Source organism: Salmo trutta, chromosome 12, assembly GCF_901001165.1.
Source record: "Salmo trutta chromosome 12, fSalTru1.1, whole genome shotgun sequence".
Taxonomy (NCBI): Eukaryota; Metazoa; Chordata; class Actinopteri; order Salmoniformes; family Salmonidae; genus Salmo; species Salmo trutta.
Genome location: NC_042968.1, coordinates 75,535,710 through 75,555,600, shown reverse-complemented (window position 1 = coordinate 75,555,600; position 19,891 = coordinate 75,535,710). Strand labels below are relative to the sequence as shown.

Genomic DNA, 19,891 nt, shown 5'->3' with positions numbered 1-19,891 from the left:
ACACTTTCTGATGTCTTTAAGCATGGTTGTGTAGGCCTTGACAACAACCTGAGTCCAAATTTCCCCCACTTTCCATATGTTGTAGTCATTGATTTTTAAACATTGGTTGCAGTGCGCATGCCGGCAAGGATCGGATGTGGGGGTTACAGCGAGACCTGACCGTGTAGCGACATGCGCTTCCGCGTGGCAATGTAATCAATAGCTGGAGTCCCAATGAAAATAAGAGGGGGAGTATTATCGGATTGTGTGTACCCGAGGCACCTGTCTCGTTGCTGGCTGGCCCTGGCAGAGAGAAGAAAAAACGGAACGCTAACACTTGCAAATGATGAGCAGTAGTTATGGTAGCACCGATGCAGCCAATAATTTTTAATTGTGCTGGGCTCTAAGTTACATCGAAACAAAAGCTGATGACCGAGGTAAAAAAATTTATATTGGATATTCGGTTTTCTCACTTTAACATCTATTGAACCAAGCATGTCATGACTATGAAGATGTTATATTCTGAATCAGGGGTGGATAGAGGAACATCACCTGCTTTTTTTGTTGTTGAAAATATTAATATAGGGTGAACATACGTCCTCTTTTTCCCGGACATGTCCTCTTTTTGGACCAAAAAAATGCGTCCGGCCGGGATTTCTAAATCGCCCAAAATATCCGGGATTCGGCTTTTGCTTTCTACAGTCGCCATTCATTGTGTGCGTTTTGGGGTTTTTGCATTGCTTTGACCTTTCTCTTTAGGTCCCGCCTTCTCACAGCCATCATTGGTGGGTCATGTAGGCTTACACAAACATTGGTCAAACTGCATCTCAATCATTACCCTCACCATGGCAACAGCCAAGAGACAAAGCAGCATCTTGCTTGTCAACAGTGGCACATGGCTCCAGAACAGCTGTAAAAATGCCCAAACGCAAATGTAAATTCACAGACGATTTACAGAGACAATTCCCGTGTTTTTGTCTTGGTAGGGATCCGTGTGAAGCAGCACCATGACCTGCAAAGCTGGCACGTACGTGTCAGTGTCAAATAAAGGTGCTAGCGACCTAGAAGCCCACATAAGCTCCGCAAAACACAAAATTGGAGCTAAAGGAGAGAGTTCGTCAGGTAAATTAACTGACTATTTTGTGAGAGCAGGTAAAACAGAAGATGCTGTTACTGCTGCGGAGGGAGTTTTTGCATTCCACAACACGAAGCATCACAATAGCTACAGATCAATGGACTGCACGTCTGCTTTGTTAAAAAAGGCTTTCCCTGATTCCGAGACTGCGCGAACATTTTCAAGCGCTCGTACTAAGACCGAAGCAATTGTTAACGCTGTGATAGCGCCACATTCTGTCGCCATAGCTCAGAAAGCACTAGAAGACATACCTTACTGTGTTGTTTCTACTGATGGGAGCAATCACGGTGCTATGAAAATATTCCCTCTGCTTATTCAGTATTTTGATTGGAAGAATGGTGGCGTGCAAAGTAAATTAGTCGAAGTTAAAAACACTCCAACTGAGACAGCTGATACTAGGGTGACCATACGTCCTCTTTTTTGAAAACTAAAATATGGTCACCCTAATTAATATATTTTCCATCGTTCAATCTTCAATAGCTCTTAGACAAAGTGTGCAATGACTATGAAAGTTCTATTTTCTGAATGGGTGGTGATGGACAAAAATGATTCTAATAAAATTAAAAAAATGTTATTTGTCACATGTGCCGAATACAATCTTACTGTGAAATGCTTACTTACAAGCCAATAACCAACAATGAAGTTCAAGAAAGAGTTAAGAAAATATTTACTACATAAACTAAGGTGAGAAAAAGTAAATTTAAATAAAATCAAAAAGTAACACAAGAAAATTACATAACAACAATCAGGCTATATACAGGGGCTACCTGTACCGAGTCAATGTGCAGGGGTAACAGCGAGTAGCAGCAGTGTAAAAACAAAGGGGGGCAAAAGGAACACCTATGTGAGAATGCTGGTCATTGACTACAGTTCAGTGTTCAACACCATAGTGCCCATAAAGCTCTTCACTAAGCTAAGGACCCTGGGACTAAACACCTCCCTCTGCTACTGGATCCTGGACTTTCTGACGGGCTGCCCCCAGGGGGTAAAGGTAGGCAACAATACATCTGCCACGTCGATCCTCAACACTGGGGCCCCTCAGGGGTGTGTGTTTAGTCCCCTCCTATTCTCCCTGTTCACCCACGACTGCGTGGCCAAAGACGACTCCAACACCATCATTAAGTGTGCTGACGACACAACAGCCTGATCACTGACAACGATGAGACAGCCTATAGGGAGGAGGTCAGAGACCTGGCAGTGTGTACAAAGGAGCTGATCGTGGACTATATGGAAAAAGAGTGCCCATTAACAGTGACGGGGCTGTAGTGGAGCGGGTTGAGAGTTTCAAGTTCCTTGGTGTCCACATCACCAATGAACTATCATGGTGCAAACACACCAAGACATTCGTGAAGAGGGCATGACAAAACCTTTTCCCCCTCAGGAGACTGAAAATATTTGGCATGGGTTATAGAATAACTATCTTCAAAGTAATGACTCGGGATGTCGGGTTTGAAATGAAAGCTTATTTTACTAATACCACTTGTTCACGTTACATTTAACAACTTTAGATTCTACAAAACAATAAAAGAAAGTTGCTAGCGAAAGTCAGGATAATCACTTGTCACTTGTACATAACTGGTGCGTTCTCTCTTTCTACCTGTCGCAAGGCATTCTGGAACTTGCAGTCAATAGTGTAATCCAATACTAGCCAATACTACAAAAATATGTATGTATTCTCTCAATCTCCATCACACGAATTCTAATACAATTACATATTTAAATATCTGTAAAGATACAGCTCAATGAATTAACATTAAACATTAACTCTGTAACCCATTAAAGTTAAAACATGGGTCCCTAGATCTTTAAAAAGTTCTACAGCTGCAACATCGAGAGCATCCTGACTGGTTGCATCAACGCCTGGTATGGCAACTGCTCGGCATCCAACCGTAAGGTGCTACAGAGGTTAGTGCGTAGGGCCCAGTACATTACTGGGGCCAAGCTTCCTGCCATCCAGGACCTATATACTAGGCGGTGTCAGTGGAAGGCTAAAAAAATTGTCAAAGACCACAGTCACCCAAGTCATAGACTGTTCTCTCTGCTACCGGACGGCAAGCGGTTCCGAAGCGCCAAGTCTAGGTCCAAGAGGCTCCTTAACAGCTTCTACCCCCCAGGCCATAAGACTGCTGAACAATTAGTCAAATGGCCACCCGGACTATTTACATTGACCCCCCCCCCCCCCCCCTTCATTTTGTACGCTGCTGCTACTCGCAGTTTATTATCTATACATTGTCACTTTACCCCTACCTACATGTACAATTACCTTGACTAACCTGTAGACCCGCACATTGACTCGTTATATATAGCCTCGTTATTTTGTTTCATTTTTATTTCATTTTTTACTTTAGTTTATTTAGTAAATATTTTCTCAACTATATTTCTTGAACTGCATTGTTGGTTAAGGGCTTGTAAGTAAGCATTTCGTGGACTTCAGGAAACAGCAGAGGGAGCACCCCCCATCCACATCGACGGGACAGTAGTGGAGAGGGTAGAAAGTTGTAAGTTCTTTGGCGTACACATCACAAACAAACTGAAATGGTCCAACCACACAGACAGCGTGGTGAAGAAGGCGCAGCAGTGCCTCTTCAATCTCAGGAGGCTGAAGAAATTCGGCTTGTCACCAAAAACACTCACAAACTTTTACAGATGCACAATCGAGAGCATCCTGTCGGGCTGTATCACCGCCTGGTATGGCAACTCTTCCGCCCATAACCGTAAGGCTATCCAGAGGGTAGTGAGGTCTGCACAACGCATCACTGGGGACAAACTACCTGCCCTCCAGGACACCTACACCACCCGATGTCACAGGAAGGCCAAAAAGATAATCAAGGACAACAACCACCCAAGCCACTGCCTGTTCACCCCGCTATCATCCAGAAGGCGAGGTCAGTACAGGTGCATCAAAGCAGGGACCGAGAGACAGAAGCTGTTTTTCAATCTCAAGGCCATCAGACTGTTAAATAGCCATCACTAACATTGAGTGGCTGCTGCCAACATACTGACTCAACTCCAGCCACTTTAATAATGGACAAATTGGATGTAATAAATGTTACTAGCCACTTTAAACAATGCCACTCCATATAATGTTTACATACCCTACATTACTCATCTCATGTATATACTGTACTCTACACCATCTACTGCATCTTGTCATCTTGATGTAATGTATCACTAGCCACTTTAAACAATGCCACTTTTATATGTTTACATATCCTACATTACTCATCTCATATGTAAATACTGTACTCTATACCATCCAATGCATCTTGCCGATGCTGTTCTATACCATCACTCATTCATATATTTTTATGTACATATTCTTATTCATTCCTTTACACTTGTGTGTGTATAAGGTAGTTGTTGTGAAATTGTTAGGTTAGATTACTCGTTGGATATTACTGCATTGTCGGAACTAGAAGCACAAGCATTTCGCTACACATGCATTAACATCTGCTAACCATGTGTATGTGACAAATAAAATTTGATTTGATTTAGATTTGTTTAGAGCTTATGCATAGGCCTAATATAAAACTCACCAAAAAAAGAAACGTCCCTTTTTCAAGACCCTGTCTTTCAATGAGAATTTAAAAAAATCCAAATAACTTCACAGATGATCATTGTAAAGGGTTTAAACACTGTTTCCCATTCTTGTTCAATGAACCATAAACAATTAATGAACATGCACCTGTGGAACGGTCGTTTAGACACTTAACAGCTTACAGACGGTAGGCAATTAAGGTCACAGTTATGAAAACTTAGGACACTAAAGAGGCCTTTCTACTGACTCTGAAAAACACCTAAAGATAGATGCTCCGGGTCCCTGCTCATCTGCGTGAACGTGCCTTAGGCATGCTACAAGGAGGCATGAGGACTGCAGATGTGACCAGGGCAATAAATTGCAATGTCCGTACTGTGAGACGCCTAAGACAGCGCTACAGGGAGACAGGATGGACAGCTGATTGTCCTCGCAGTGACAGACCACGTGTAACAACACCTGCACAGGATCGGTACATCCAAACATCACACCTGCGGAACAGGTACAGGATGGCAACAACAACTGCCCTAGTTACACCAGGAACGCACAATCCCTCCATCAGTGCTCAGACTGTCCGCAATAGGCTGAGAGAGGCTGGACTGAGGGCTTGTAGGCCTGTTGTAAGGCAGGTCCTCACCAGACATCACCGGCAACAACGTCGCCTATGGGCACAAACCCATCGTCGCTGGACCAGACAGGACTGGCAAAAAGTGCTCTTCACTGACGAGTCGCGGTTTTCTGACCAGGGGTGATGGTCGGATTCGTGTTTATCATCGAAGGAATGAGTGTTACACCGAGGCCTGTACTATGGAGTGGGATCGGTTTAGAGGTGGAGGGTCCGTCATGGTCTGGGGTGGTGTCACATCATCATCGGACTGAGCTTGTTGTCATTGCAGGCAATCTCAATGCTGTGCGTTACAGGGAAGACATCCTCCTCCCTCATGTGGTACCCTTCCTGCAGGCTCATCCTGACATGACCCTCCAGCATGACAATGCAACCAGCCATACTGCTCGTTCTGTGCGTAATTTTCTGCAAGACAGGAGTGTCAGTGTTCTGCCATGGCCAGCGAAGAGCCCGGATCTCAATCCCATTGAGCACGTCTGGGACCTGTTGGATCGGAGGGTGAGGGCTAGGGCCATTGCCCCCCAGAAATTTCCGGGAACTTGCAGGTGCCTTGGTGGAAGAGTGGGGTAACATATCACAGCAAGAACTGGCAAATCTGATGCAGTCCATGAGGAGGAGATGCACTGCAGTACTTAATGCAGCTGGTGGCCACACCAGATACTGACTGTTACTTTTGATTTTGACCTCCCTTTGTTCAGGGACACATTATTCCATTTCTGTTAGTCACATGTCTGTGGAACTTGTTCAGTTTATGTCTCAGTTGTTGAATCTTGCTTTGATCATACAAATATTTACACATGTTAATTTTGCTGAAAATAAACGCAGTTGACAGTGAAAGGACGTTTCTTTTTTTGCTGAGTTTATAAGCCCAAGCCCTAAATAAAAAAAAAACTGAATTTAACACATTCAAATTTAGCCTACATTTATAGTGCATTAGTAATTGATTTTGAATAGTCGAGTAATAGGGAATTTTAAATGATAGGCTCACACATTACCTTTAGCTACATAATATCTCCCACTTTGAGTTTCCATCTCCTTCATTCCTTTTTCCACTGTGCAGAGAAAGGGTCTGTGCAGTTTAATTAAATATGTTTCTTTGTGAAAACATATTACTATCGATGTTCTTGAACAGATTTCACTTCGCTTCCCAAATTAAGCACTGGGTAGTTGCAGGAACAGTGTTGGAGAGCCCATGGCATACAGAGTTTAGGCAGAATATCACCTGTCGGTGAGTACCCTTACACGACATGAGTGAACAACGTAGTGGCGGGAAAGTGACCTCCATTCGCTATTCCAGCGCATACGGATGACATGTATTTTTTGTCTTGCCCCTTTACGTGCCCATTTGATTATGGATCATTCTAGATCCCCCCAAAAATAAAGTGGTGGAAAAAGTGCTAAATTGTCATACTTGAGTAAAAGTAAATATACCTTAAATATACCTTTTAAATATACTACTTGAGTAAAAGTCTAAAAGTATTTGGTTTTAAATATACTTAAGTATCAAAAGTAAAAGTATAAACCATTTCAAAGTCCTTATTAAGCAAACCAGACTGAACAATTGGTATTTATTTTTTTATTGACAGACATCCAGGGGCACACTCTAACACTCAGACATAATTTACAAACTAAGCATTTGTGTTTAGTGAGTCCGCCAGATCAGAGGCAGTAGGGATGACCAGGGATGTTCTCTTGATAAGTGTGTGAATTGGACCATTTTGCTGTCAAAATGTAATGAGTACTTTTGGGTGTCAGGAAAAATGTATGGAGTAAAAAGTACATTTTCTTTAGGAATGTAGTGAAGTAAAAGTTGTCCAAAATATAAATAGTAAAGTACAGATACCCCAAAAACAACTTAACTAGTACTTTAAAGTTTTGTGGCTTAAGTACTTTACACCTTTGCTAATTTTAGAAATTAGTAAAGACAGGATTAAAATGAGAATAGTCTGATGGGTGAAAATATGATCACTTGATGAGAGAACAGTGTGTGCAGCCTGAGGTAAGGTAGCGAGAGAGCTCTTTTCTTTTTTTTATGACTTTCTAAAATCATCATTAGCATATAGTCACATCATGCAGACCATTTACATTTTAATTTCAAAAATGTGTGTCTTTCACAACTAAAGTTGTTAAATAACTCAATCTAACATATACAGTGGCAAGAAAAAGTATGTGAACCCTTTGGAATTACTTGGATTTATGCATAAATTGATCATCAAATTTGATATGATCTTCATCTAAGTCACAACAATAGACAAACATAGGGTGCTTAAACTAATAACACACATATTATTGTATTTTTCTTGTCTATATTGAATACATCATTTAAACATTCACAGTGTAGGTTGGAAAAAGTATGTGAACCCGAAGGCTAATTGGAGTTGGCTAACCTGGAGTCGAATCAATGAGACGAGATTAGAGATGTTGGTTAGAGCTGCCTTGCCCTATAAAAAATATCACTAAATATGAGTTTGCTATTCACGAGAAGCATTGCCTGATGTGAACCACGCCTCGAACAAAAGAGATCTCAGAAGACCTAAGATTAAGAATGGTTGATTTGCATAAAGCTAGAAAGGGTTCCAAAAGTATCTCTAAAAGCCTTGATTTTCATCATTCCACGGTAAGACAAATGGTCTGTAAATGGAGAAAGTTCAGCACTGTTGCTACTCTCCCTAGGAGTGGACGTCCTGCAAAGATGACTGCAAGAGCACAGCGCAGAATGCTCAATGAGGTTAAGAAGAATCCTAGTGTCAGCTAAAGACTTACTGAAATCTCTGGAACATGCTAACATCTCTGTTGACTAGTCTACAATACGTAAAACACTAATCAAGAATGGTGTTCATGGGAGGACACCATGGAAGGAGCCACTGCTGTCCAAAAAACCCCATTGCTGCACGTCTGAAGTTTGCAAAAGTGCACCTGGATGTTCCAAAGCGCTACTGGCAAAATATTCTGTGGACAGAGGAAACTAAAGTTGTGTTGTTTGGAAGGAACACAACACTGTGTGGAGAAAAAAAGGCACAGCACACCAACATCAAAACCTCGTTCCAACTGTAAAGTATGGTGGAGGGAGCATCATAGTTTGGGGCTGCCTCATGAATTCCCAAGTTTATCAAGACATTTTGCAGGAGAATGTTAGGCTATCTGTCCGCCAATTGAAGCTCAACAGCAAACCAACCTCAACCTGATTTGAGATGCTGTGGCATGACCTCGAGAGCAGTACACACCAGACATCCCAAGAATATTGCTGAACTGAAACAGTTTCGTAAAGAGGAATGGTCCAAAATTCCTCCTGAACGTTGTGCAGGTCTGATCCGCAACTACAGAAAACGTTTGGTTGAGGTTATTGCTGCCAAAGGCGGGTCAAGCAGTTATTAAATCCAAGGGTTCACATACTTTTCCCACCATGCACTGTGAATGTTTACATGGTATGTTCAATAAAGACATGAAAACGTATAATTGTTTGTATGTTATTAGTTTAAGCAGACTGTCTATTGTTGTGACGTAAAATATGATCTGATCTTCATCTATGACCAATTTATGCAGAAATCCAGGTAATTCCAAAGGGTTCACATACTTTTTCTTGCCACTGTAGTACCTGTTTCAAATGATCACTTTTACACAGCCACTTCATATGCACACACTCTTGCTCCGGAATGGGAAAAATATCCTTTGTATTTTATTCAGCGAAGTTCAATTATAATATAAAATAATTGCATGGGACTTAAGCATATCTTGTCTAATAAATAACCAACTCTACAGCCTTATGGCAGGTTGCATAGCCAGATAACATACAGTACATTTGGCTAACTCATATTCTGTTCTTCTGAAATACATTTTCTTAAAATAAAGAATGAATTGATTGTGATGGTGTATATTAAATAGATGTATTATACTTTTCCAAATGTAAATGTTCCAAAGGCACACATCAGCGGCTTGTATGCATGGAGGCCTGGAGATGCTAAATGTGTTTGTTAATTAGTCTACCTGTCAATTACCTTGAGACCAGCAGTCTTTTGCATGACAATAACCAGCTGACAAAATGTAATGTCTGGCATTGATTATTCCGTTAATTGACCTTTGTCTTGTCTCTATCTCCCTGTAGAGTGATCCTGAGGTGGTGCCCCAGACAGATCTGGTGCCTACCCTTGCCCTGCTCCTGGGCATACCCATCCCCTACAGCAGTGTGGGCAGGTCCTGCTGCCTCGGTTCCCTGCAGACAGCCAGACAGGGGGTGCACCAGCAGGTCTCAGCCAGGCGGAGGCGCTGTGGATCAATGCCAAACAGGTAATCACAGAGCTGTAATCATGTCAGATACATTAATGTGCTGTATATTGAATATTACAGTTTACTGCACGTCGCTGCACATATTTGAACCATGAATAGCCAAAGACATCCAAAGTGTCTGTCTCTCAGCTGCATGCAGACTTCTCCCGCCGCCTCCTCTGAGTACCTCACCACTGTCAATGATGGCCGCTCTCCCACCCCAGAGCTAGTGACCTCCCTGCAGCTGTACCTGACCTCTGTTTGGAACACCTGCCGAGCCACATGGGCATGCTTCAACCCAGCCAAGATGGCCGCCGGCATAGCTTTCCTGGCATGTACCTGCGTGGTATGATGTCCTCTGTGCTGGTGAGGGAGAGTGGTAGCCACTGGGGTAGGGGGGTGTATAGCTGCAGGTCAGCTGTTTACACAAGGCTATGCTGAGGGGTCCTGGTGCCTGGCGGCTGTAGCCCTCTCCTCTGAGGTACTGGTGCTTTGGAGAGCCTGACTGGGCCAGCAAGACTGCAGCGGCTGAGGGTGGAGAGGTGGCCCCAAGGAGTGACTGACTGACCCTGCCTAGCTTCTTATTAACCCCTCCCCTCCTGGTGCTCCTCCTGCACTGTGCCTCCCTGCTCTCTGACAGCTATGTAATAGCAGAGGGCTGTGTGGTCACCTTTCTGCTTTTCTTCCTGAGCCTCTATGTCCCCTTCCATCTCACCTGGGATGGCCTCTTACTACCCCCTGTCCATGAACCCTGAAACCTGCCGGGCTGCTGCCCTCCCCGGTCCTGTCCCCCTCAGTTGTGAGGAGGGAGAGCAGCACTTCCCTGGCCTGCCTGGGGGACATGTTTTTAGGCTCTCTCTCCCACTTCTTCCATGGCTGTCATGAGGAGTAGGGCTCCTGCCATCCCTTCCTGTTCCTCTCCCGCCTGTCACGGGTGCAGGACAGCTGTCTGAAGAACCTGATCTACATCCTGTCTCTGGGCTCCTGGATCTACAGTACCTGCTGTGGCGCTACAGCAACCTGAACAGTCCTGGTGGTACGGTGTTCACGGCCCGCTGGATCCTGCCCCTGCTGTCTGTCTGTTTTGGGCTTCAGTGGTCTATGGCTGAAACCCCGGAGGACAGCTTTAGGAACCTGGCTGAGCTGAGCTGAGAAGGCAGCCCTGCTCTGGCTGGACCCCCCTCACCGTATTCATCAAGACCAGGGTACCAGCCCCTGTCCAAGGATCTGGATCTATTCCCCCCCACCCCGCTACAGGGCCAGCACGGGCATCAGCCCCCAGGCAGAGCTGCACCACCTCATCTCCCCCAATCTACCAGTGCATGCACTGCTCTCTGTAGGAACCAGCCAGGGTTCCTTAGGGGGACGACTGGCCTGCTGTGGAGGCAGGCCAAATATACACTGCTCAAAAAAATAAAGGGAACACTAAAATAACACATCCTAGATCTGAATGAATTAAATAATCTTATTAAATACTTTTATCTTTACATAGTTGAATGTGCTGACAACAAAATCACACAAAAATAATCAATGGAAATCCAATTTATCAACCCATGGAGGTCTGGATTTGGAGTCACACTCAAAATTAAAGTGGAAAACCACACTACAGGCTGATCCAACTTTGATGTAATGTCCTTAAAACAAGTCAAAATGAGGCTCAGTAGTGTGTGTGGCCTCCACGTGCCTGTATGACCTCCCTACAACGCCTGGGCATGCTCCTGATGAGGTGGCGGATGGTCTCCTGAGGGATCTCCTCCCAGACCTGGACTAAAGCATCCTCCAACTCCTGGACAGTCTGTGGTGCAACGTGGCGTTGGTGGATGGAGCGAGACATGATGTCCCAGGTGTGCTCAATTGGATTCAGGTCTGGGGAACGGGCGGGCCAGTCCATAGCATCAATGCCTTCCTCTTGCAGGAACTGCTGACACACTCCAGCCATATGAGGTCTAGCATTGTCTTGCATTAGGAGGAACCCAGGGCCAACCGCACCAGCATATGGTCTCACAAGGGGTCTGAGGATCTCATCTCGGTACCTAATGGCAGTCAGGCTACCTCTAGCGAGCACATGGAGGGCTGTGCGGACCCCCAAAGAAATGCCACATCACACCATGACTGACCCACCGCCAAACCGGTCATGCTGGAGGATGTTGCAGGCAGCAGAACGTTCTCCACGGCGTCTCCAGACTCTGTCATGTCTATCACGTGCTCAGTGTGAACCTGCTTTCATCTGTGAAGAGCACAGGGCGCCAGTGGCGAATTTGCCAATCTTGGTGTTCTCTGGCAAATGCATGGAGTGTGTTTCTGACCGTTTGAGCAGACACATGCACATTTGTGGCCTGCTGTAGGTCATTTTGCAGGGCTCTGGCAGTGCTTCTCCTGCTCCTCCTTGCACAAAGGCGGAGGTAGCGGTCCTGCTGCTGGGTTGTTGCCCTCCTACGGCCTCCTCCACGTCTCCTGATGTACTGGCCTGTCTCCTGGTAGCGCCTCCATGCTCTGGACACTACGCTGACAGACACAGCAAACCTTCTTGTCACAGCTCGCATTGATGTGCCATCCTGGATGAGCTGCACTACCTGAGCCACTTGTGTGGGTTGTAGACTCCGTCTCATGCTACCACTAGAGTGAAAGCACCGCCAGCATTCAAAAGTGACCAAAACATCAGCCAGGAAGCATGGGAACTGAGAAGTGGTCTGTGGTCCCCCCCTGCAGAACCACTCCTTTATTGGGGGTGTCTTGCTAATTGCCTATAATTTCCACCTGTTGTCTATTCCATTTGCACAACAGCATGTGAATTGTATTGTCAATCAGTGTTGCTTCCTAAGTGGACAGTTTGATTTCACAGAAGTGTGATTGACTTGGAGTTACATTGTGTTGTTTAAGTGTTCCCTTTATTTTTTTGAGCAGTGTATATATGAGTGATATTGGCACGCCTTGTTATTAGTATTGATGAGTGAAAATAGGTTCAGTTGGCACAGATTGTGTTTGTCAAAAATCCTTTTTTATATAACCTTTTGTTTAATATAACCAATGAAGTAAATTGATCTTAGTGTGAAAATAAAATATTTTGTACATTTATGAAGTGTTAGTTGGTTTTCTGTCTCTTCTACAGAGGTGGGTAATTCCCAGAATACCGAAGTCAGTCAGGCTGATGCATGTAACATGTCAAGGTACAATACTATCCCTGCAGTCACACAACTCCTGAACAGAATAGCTCTGCTTGAAATGTGTTGCTGACTAACACATGAAACACTGTCCAGTTATCATTTTTTTTAAACAAAGTGAAGCTGAAAAATAACAGTTACACTTAAAACATTAAACAATTATAATAATTGGGCAGTTTCCTGTGTCAATTCTATGGAAGGGGCCACCTGCACTCCCCACCCAAAGAGAAGAGTCCATGTGCAGCCCATTTTCACAGCTTGGTTGAGACTTTGAGGCAGGTATTGATATGTTTTGTTGATTCAAGGTTAGATCAGCAGCTTCCATGGCTCTGAGAAAGTGGGAAACCTCCGCTATCTGCCTGGGGAATTCTGGGAATTGTAGCTATTGACCACTAGTCAGGGCGACACTCCCCTCCGGTCAAACAGCCTTATCTCTGATTCTCTGATTGTTGCAGAGTGAACTCGGGCTTTCCACGACTCCCTGACTCTTCATTATCACCCAGTAGAAGATTAACCTCATAATCATGTACAAATATACGGTGCTACTACCACAGCCTTTCCTTGAACACAAAGCTAATAACTAGAAATCACATGACTAACACTGTCAGAGTATAAAGGAATAGTTGTGCAAGACAAGTGCCATATACAGTACATTGTTAAACAAAATGCTTTTTGTAAAGCTCATTTCAGAAGCTAGGATTGTTTTCGTATGGCATTGCTTTCTTGTGAAATGAGGTGTACATAGCGTGCCGTTGTTGTTCTTACGGTATCTGGCAGGGATACTGGCGAGATGACTTCCCAAAAACCAAATATTCTTGAAACTGTTACAGGAATTTTCTGCTTGGACTGCTGGCCAAAAACATGCCGGAGTCTGTAGACTACCATCATACATACAGCCCTGTTAGTACTGGCTAATTGTTTATTGATTGGACAACTACATTACTCTGTAAGGACAGTGACACATGTGTATGACAATACACTGAGCACAGCATCAGCAGGCCTGCTTAAACATAGGTCTGACATGGGGTGAGCACCTATTACTGATAACCACCAAGGTCTATTAGAGTTTGACATGGGTTTGTTACTGGTTAAGGTATTAAACATGCATGTCCTGTGAAACAGGAGAACATGAGAACAGACATTGGCACTGTCATCCTCCATTTGGCATCGTCATCCAGTCTTGGTAACTCCAAAGCCGTTGGTTATGCACGTCACTGTTGCAACAGAACAAAGCACTGACTGACAGTCCCCTTACCTCCATTGGATGGCTGCCATCTACTGTGCAAAGCCTTACTTACCTGCATATCCTGTACCTCTCATGCCAATACAGTGGCAGGAGCTCTATTTCCCAGAATATATTTACACAACAACAATGCCAGCAGAGACCTGGCAGGCGTTGAATAAAGTTATGAGAAACGGGTGAGAGTTGACAGACAATGGGGTGATTATGTACCATGTCACTTTTTAAAGAGCTGTCACAGTGATAGATAATTCCTTGTAACCCATCTGAACAAATATTACGAGATACAAGTTTGAACAGGCAAGTTCATCAGAAATGTGATGGGGTTAGTTAAGTTTGAGATAACAAAATGGGGAAATGGCTGTGCCAGTCGTTATAAGCCATGCAACTATTTTGAGTGCAAAGATTTTCAAACCAACTGAGGAGATGTATTAACAAGTACATTGTATTTATCTGCCATATTGTGTACCCCTTTGATAAAACACATTGTTAAAGGAGCTGCTGTAATCACTGCGTTTTGGATCTGTTACGGATACAGGTATCCTGAGTGTGTATCCTGTATGTGTATTTCTTTTCTCTCCTTCTCCTCCTCACAGGTGACAATCATCACTCCCCAGTCAGTCACCAATCAGTCCCCAATCAGAAGACACCTGTTCCTTTCCCTCAACCAATCATATCCCCTTTCCCTTGGTTTAAAAACCCAGTCCGTTGTTTTCTCCCCAGATCAATCTTTGTGTTCATTCTTGAAATCTCTCTCTGTGTCCCCAGCTCTATCGCTCTGTATTGATCTCTTTTGTTTTGCAACTGCATGTCACGTTTGTCCAGTTATCCTGTGAGTTTTGTTTTGTTGTTTGACTGTTTGTTTGTTTGGTGGGAAAAGGGGGTACCAAGACAAGTCGCCCATGGGCCTACATTACCCGTAGGAATACTTTGTCTAAGTACCCTAGTTAGAACTGGGTGGACCACCCACTGTATTTTTGGTTAGTTAGCTAGCTGTTCTTGAAGTAGGCTAGTCTAGCTTAGGGGTGTTTTGTATTATTGTTTCTTTGCTTGGGTCCAGCTCAGCCCCTTTTCTCACACCCCTTTACCGTGTGTTTAAAATAAACCCTGAGTGTTTGACGGTAGATTTCAGTTGTCTGTGGTTTTTGTTCTCACTGTTGCTTGTCACTATTATAATTTGTATGATTTATGTTACGGTCTCGTATCCATCCCCCCTAGACTGCAGGGCCAAAAGGGATTCGTAACAGGATACATCATAGAGACCCCATTAATAGCAAAATGAGCTGGAAGGGAGACAGATTTGTCTTGATGCAGGACCAAAGTAAACACTAAGCCTTCGTCTCTCACTTCATGCCTCATCAGGCTTCATAAACCCACCTTGGATCACATTGCAGAAGGAAAAGGTTTGTATACCACTGTTGAGTTTCAGCCTAGACCTGACACAGGGTTAGGTTAGTTGAACATCCACTCGAATGGACAGGTAACTGCCAAAATAATGGAAACACTTGAGTAAATGAGGGATACAAAGTGTATTGAAAGCAGGTGCTTCCACACAGGTGTGGTTCCTGAGTTAATTCAGCAATTAACATCCCATCATGCTTAGGGTCATGTATAAAAATGCTGGGTAGGCCATTATTTTGACTACTGTGGCTATGCCTCCATAGGATGACAATGCCCCCATCCACAGAACTTGATTGGTCACTAAATGGTTTGATGAGCATGAAAACAATGTAAACCATGCTATAACCGCCTCAGTTAACAGATCTCAACCCAACAGATCTCAACCCAACACTTATGGGAGATTCTACCACCATCAACAAAACAGCAAATTATGGAATTTCTCACAGAAGAATCCGTCCAATAGAGTTCCAGACACCTGTAGAATCTATGCCAAGGTGCATTGAAGCTGTTTTGGCTCGTGGTGGTCCAACGCCCTTTTAAGACACTTTATGTTGGTGTTTTCTTTATTTTGGCAGTTACCTGTATAGTTCGTGCTACAGTGCATTTGAGATGTTCTTTCATGATGATGTGATTGCAGGGTATGGGTGAAAGACACAACATAGAGGTACACTACGTTACCAAAATGATGTGGACACCTGCTCGTCCAACATCTCATTCCAAAATCATGGGCATTAATATGGAGTTGTTCCCCCCTTTGCTGCTATAACAGCCTCTACACTTCTAGGAAGGATTTCCACTAGATGTTGGAACATTGCTGCGGGGACTTGTTTCCATTCAGCCACAAGAGCATTAGTGAGGTTGGGCAATGATGTTGGGGGATTAGGCCTGGCTTGCAGTCGGCGTTCCAATTCATCCCAAAGCTGCTCGATGGGGTTGAGGTCAGGGCTCTGTCCAGGCCAGTCAAGTTCTTCCACACCGATCTCGACAAACCATTTCCGTATGGCCCTCGCTTTGTGCACGGGGGCATTGTCATGCTGAAACAGGAAAGGCACTTCCCCAAACTGTTGCCACAAAGTTGGAAGCACAGTATCGTCAGGAATGTCATTGTATACTGCAGCATTAAGAATTCCCTTCAATGGAACTAAGGGGCCTGGCCCGAAACATGAAAAACATCCGCAGACCATTATTCCTCCTTCACCAAACTTTACAGTTGGCACTATGCATTGGAGCAGGTAGCATTCTCCTGGCATCCGCCAAACCAAGATCATCCATCGGACTGCCAGATAGTGAAGCGTGATTCATCACTCCAGAGAACATGTTTCCGCTGCTCCAGAGTCCAATGGTGGCGAGCTTTTCACCACTCCAGTCGACGCTTGGCATTGTGCATGGTGATCTTAGGTTCGTGAGCAGCTACTTGGACATGGAAACCCATTTCATAAAGCTTACAACGAACAGTTCTTTTGCTGACGTTGCTTCCAAAGGCAGGTTGGAACTCAGCACTCGCCGGTCCCATTCTGTGCGCTTGTGTGACCTACTATTTTGCGGCTGAGACGTTGTTGCTCCTAGACGTATCCACTTCACAATAACAGCACTTACAGTTGATCGGGGCAGCTCTAGCAGGGCAGAAATTTGACGAACTGACTTGTTGGGAAGGTGACATCTTATTTTGAAAGTCACTGAGCTCTTCAGTAAGGCCATTCTACTGCCAATTTTTGTCTATGGAGATTGCATGGCGGTGTGCTCAATTTTATACATCTGTCAGCAACGGGTGTGGCTGAAATAGCTAAATCCACTAATTTGAAGGGGTGTCCATATTCTTTTGTATATTCTGTATAGTGTACCTCAGACGTGTGTTCTGTCTGTCACACAGTAATAAACACAAACATATAAGAAAGAGCACTGACTGACAGTAACAGCCCCCCTCTTCCATACACACAAACACACACACATCCAGATGCACACAGACACAAACACACACACACAGGAATGTGGCCATCCTAATTCTGGGATATCAGTAATCATAGATGAGGTACAGTTGAAGTTGGAAGTTTACATACACTTAGGTTGGAGTCATTTAAACTCATTTTTCAACCACCACAAATTTCTTGTTAACAAACTATAGTTTTGGCAAGTCGGTTAGGACATCTACTTTGTGCATGACACAAGTCATTTTTCCAACAATTGTTTACAGACAGATTATTTCACTTATAATTCACTGTATCACAATTCCTGTGGGTCAGAAGTTTACATACACTAAGTTGACTGTGCCTTTAAACAGCTTGGAAAATTTCAGAAAATGATGTCATGGCTTTAGAAGCTTCTGATAGGCTAATTGACATCATTTGAGTCAATTGGAGGTGTACCTGTGGATTTATTTCAAGGCTTAACTTCAAACTCAGTGCCACTTTGCTTGACATCATGGGAAAATCAAAAGAAATCAGCCCAGACCTCAGAGAAACAATTGTAGACCTCCACAGGTCTGGTTCATCCTTTAGAGCAATTTCCAAATGCCTGAAGGTATCACGTTCATCTGTACAAACAATAGAGCGCAAGTGTAAATACCATGGGAACACGCAGCCATCATACCGCTCAGGAAGGAGACGCATTCTGTCTCCTAGAGATGAACGTACTTTGGTGCGAAAAGTGCAAATCAATCCCAGAAAAACAGCAAAGGACCTTGTGAAGATGCTGGAGGAAACAGGTACAAAAGTATATATATACACAGTAAAACGAGTCCTATATCAACATAACCTGAAAGGCCACTCAGCAAGGAAGAAGCCACTGCTCCAAAACCGGCATAAAAAAGCCAGACTACAGTTTGCAACTGCACATGTAGAAATGTCCTCTGGTCTGATGAAACAAAAATAAAACTGTTTGGCCATAATGACCATCGTTATGTTTGGAGGAAAAAGGGGGAGGCTTGCAAGCCGAAGAGCACCATCCCAACCATGAAGCACGGGGGTGGCAGCATCATGTTGTGGGGGTGTTTTGCTGCAGGAGGGACTGGTGCACTTCACAACTAGATGACATCATCAGGGAAGAAAATGATGTGGATATATTGAAGCAACATCTCAAGACATCAGTCAGGAAGTTAAAGCTTGATCACAAATGGGCAATGACCTCAGGCATACTTCCAAAGTTGTGGAAAAATGGCTTAAGGACAACAAAGTCAAGGTATTGGAGTGGCCATCACAAAGCCCTGACCTCAATCCCATAGAAAATTTGTGGGCAGAACTGAAAAGGCGTGTGCGAGCAAGGAGGCCTACAAACCTGACTCAGTTACACCAGTTCTGTCAGGAGGAATGGGCCAAAATTCACCCAACTTATTGTGGGAAGCTTGTGGAAGGCTACCTGAAAAGTTTGACCCAAGTTAAACAATTTAAAGGCAATGCAACCAAGTACTAATTGAGTGTATGTGAAACTCTGACCCACTCTGAATGTGATGAAAGAAATAAAAGCTGAAATAAATCATTCTCTCTACTATTATTCTGACATTTCACATTATTAAAATTAATTGGTGATCCTAACTGACCTAAAACAGGGAATTTTTACTCGGATTAAATGTCAGGAATTGTGAAATACTGAGTTTAAATATATTAGTCTAAGGTGTATGTAAACTTCTGACTTCAACTGTAGGTATTCCTCTTGTCCAGATGGAATAGGGCAGTGTGATGGGGATTGCATCGTCTGTGGACCTGTTGGGGCGGTATTCAAACTGAAGTGGGTCTAGGGTGGCAGGTAAGGTGGAGGTGATTTGATCCTTGACTAGTCTCTCAAAGCACTGCATGATGACAGAAGGGAGTGCTACGGGGCGGTAGTCATTTAGTTCTTTCTTGGGTACAGGAACAATGGTGGCCATCTTGAATCATGTGGGGACAGCAGACTGGGATAGGGAGCGATTGAATATGTCCGTAAACACACCAGCCAGCTGGTCAGTGCATGCTGTTAGGACCCTTCAAGGGATGCCGCCTGGGCCAGCAGCCTTGCGAGGGTTAACACGTTTAAATGTTTCACTCGTGTCGGCCACGGAGAAGGGGGGGTGGGGCACAGTCCTTGTTAGCGGGGGGCCGCGACAGTGGCACTTTATTATCCTCAAAGCAGGCAAAGAAGGTTTTTAGTTTGTCTGGAAGCGCGATGTCGGTGTCCGCGACATGGCTGGTTTTCTTTTTGTAGTCCGTGATTTTCTGTAGACCCTGACACATATGTCTCGTGTCTGAGCCGTTGAATTGTGACTCCACTTTGTCCCTGTACTGTCATTTCGCTTGTTTGATTGCCTTGCAGAGGGAATACACTGTTTAAATTCAGCCATATTCCCAGACCTCTTTCCGTGGTTAAATGCGGTGGATTGCGCATTCAGTTTTGCGTGAATGTCGCCATCCATCCCCGGTTTCTGATTAGGGTAAGTTTTAATAGTCACAGTGGGTACAACATCTCCAATGCACTTCCTTATAAACTCACTCACCGAGTCAGCTCATAGATCGATGTTGTTCTCTGAGGCTGGCCGGAACATATCCCAGTCTGCGTGATCAAAACAATCTTGAAGCGTGGATTC

General features: G+C 44.1%; 1 protein-coding gene across 1 annotated transcript; it reads left to right on the top strand.

Moving 5' to 3' along the window:
* Positions 1-47: 47 nt before the first annotated feature.
* On the top strand, positions 48-10,951 carry LOC115204160 (GPI ethanolamine phosphate transferase 3-like). Its single transcript, XM_029769524.1, has 3 exons — positions 48-416; positions 9,377-9,558; positions 9,688-10,951. The coding sequence occupies exons 1-3, from the start codon at positions 408-410 to the stop codon at positions 9,887-9,889; spliced, it is 393 nt and encodes a 130-aa protein (XP_029625384.1). The 5' UTR covers positions 48-407; the 3' UTR covers positions 9,890-10,951.
* The last annotated feature ends 8,940 nt before the right edge of the window (positions 10,952-19,891 follow it).

Bases quoted from the DNA above. Each gene is read 5' to 3' on its own strand.
- LOC115204160 (XM_029769524.1), top strand. The intron at 9,559-9,687 runs GTAATCACAGAG...TCTGTCTCTCAG, and splicing joins TGTGGATCAATGCCAAACAG to CTGCATGCAGACTTCTCCCG.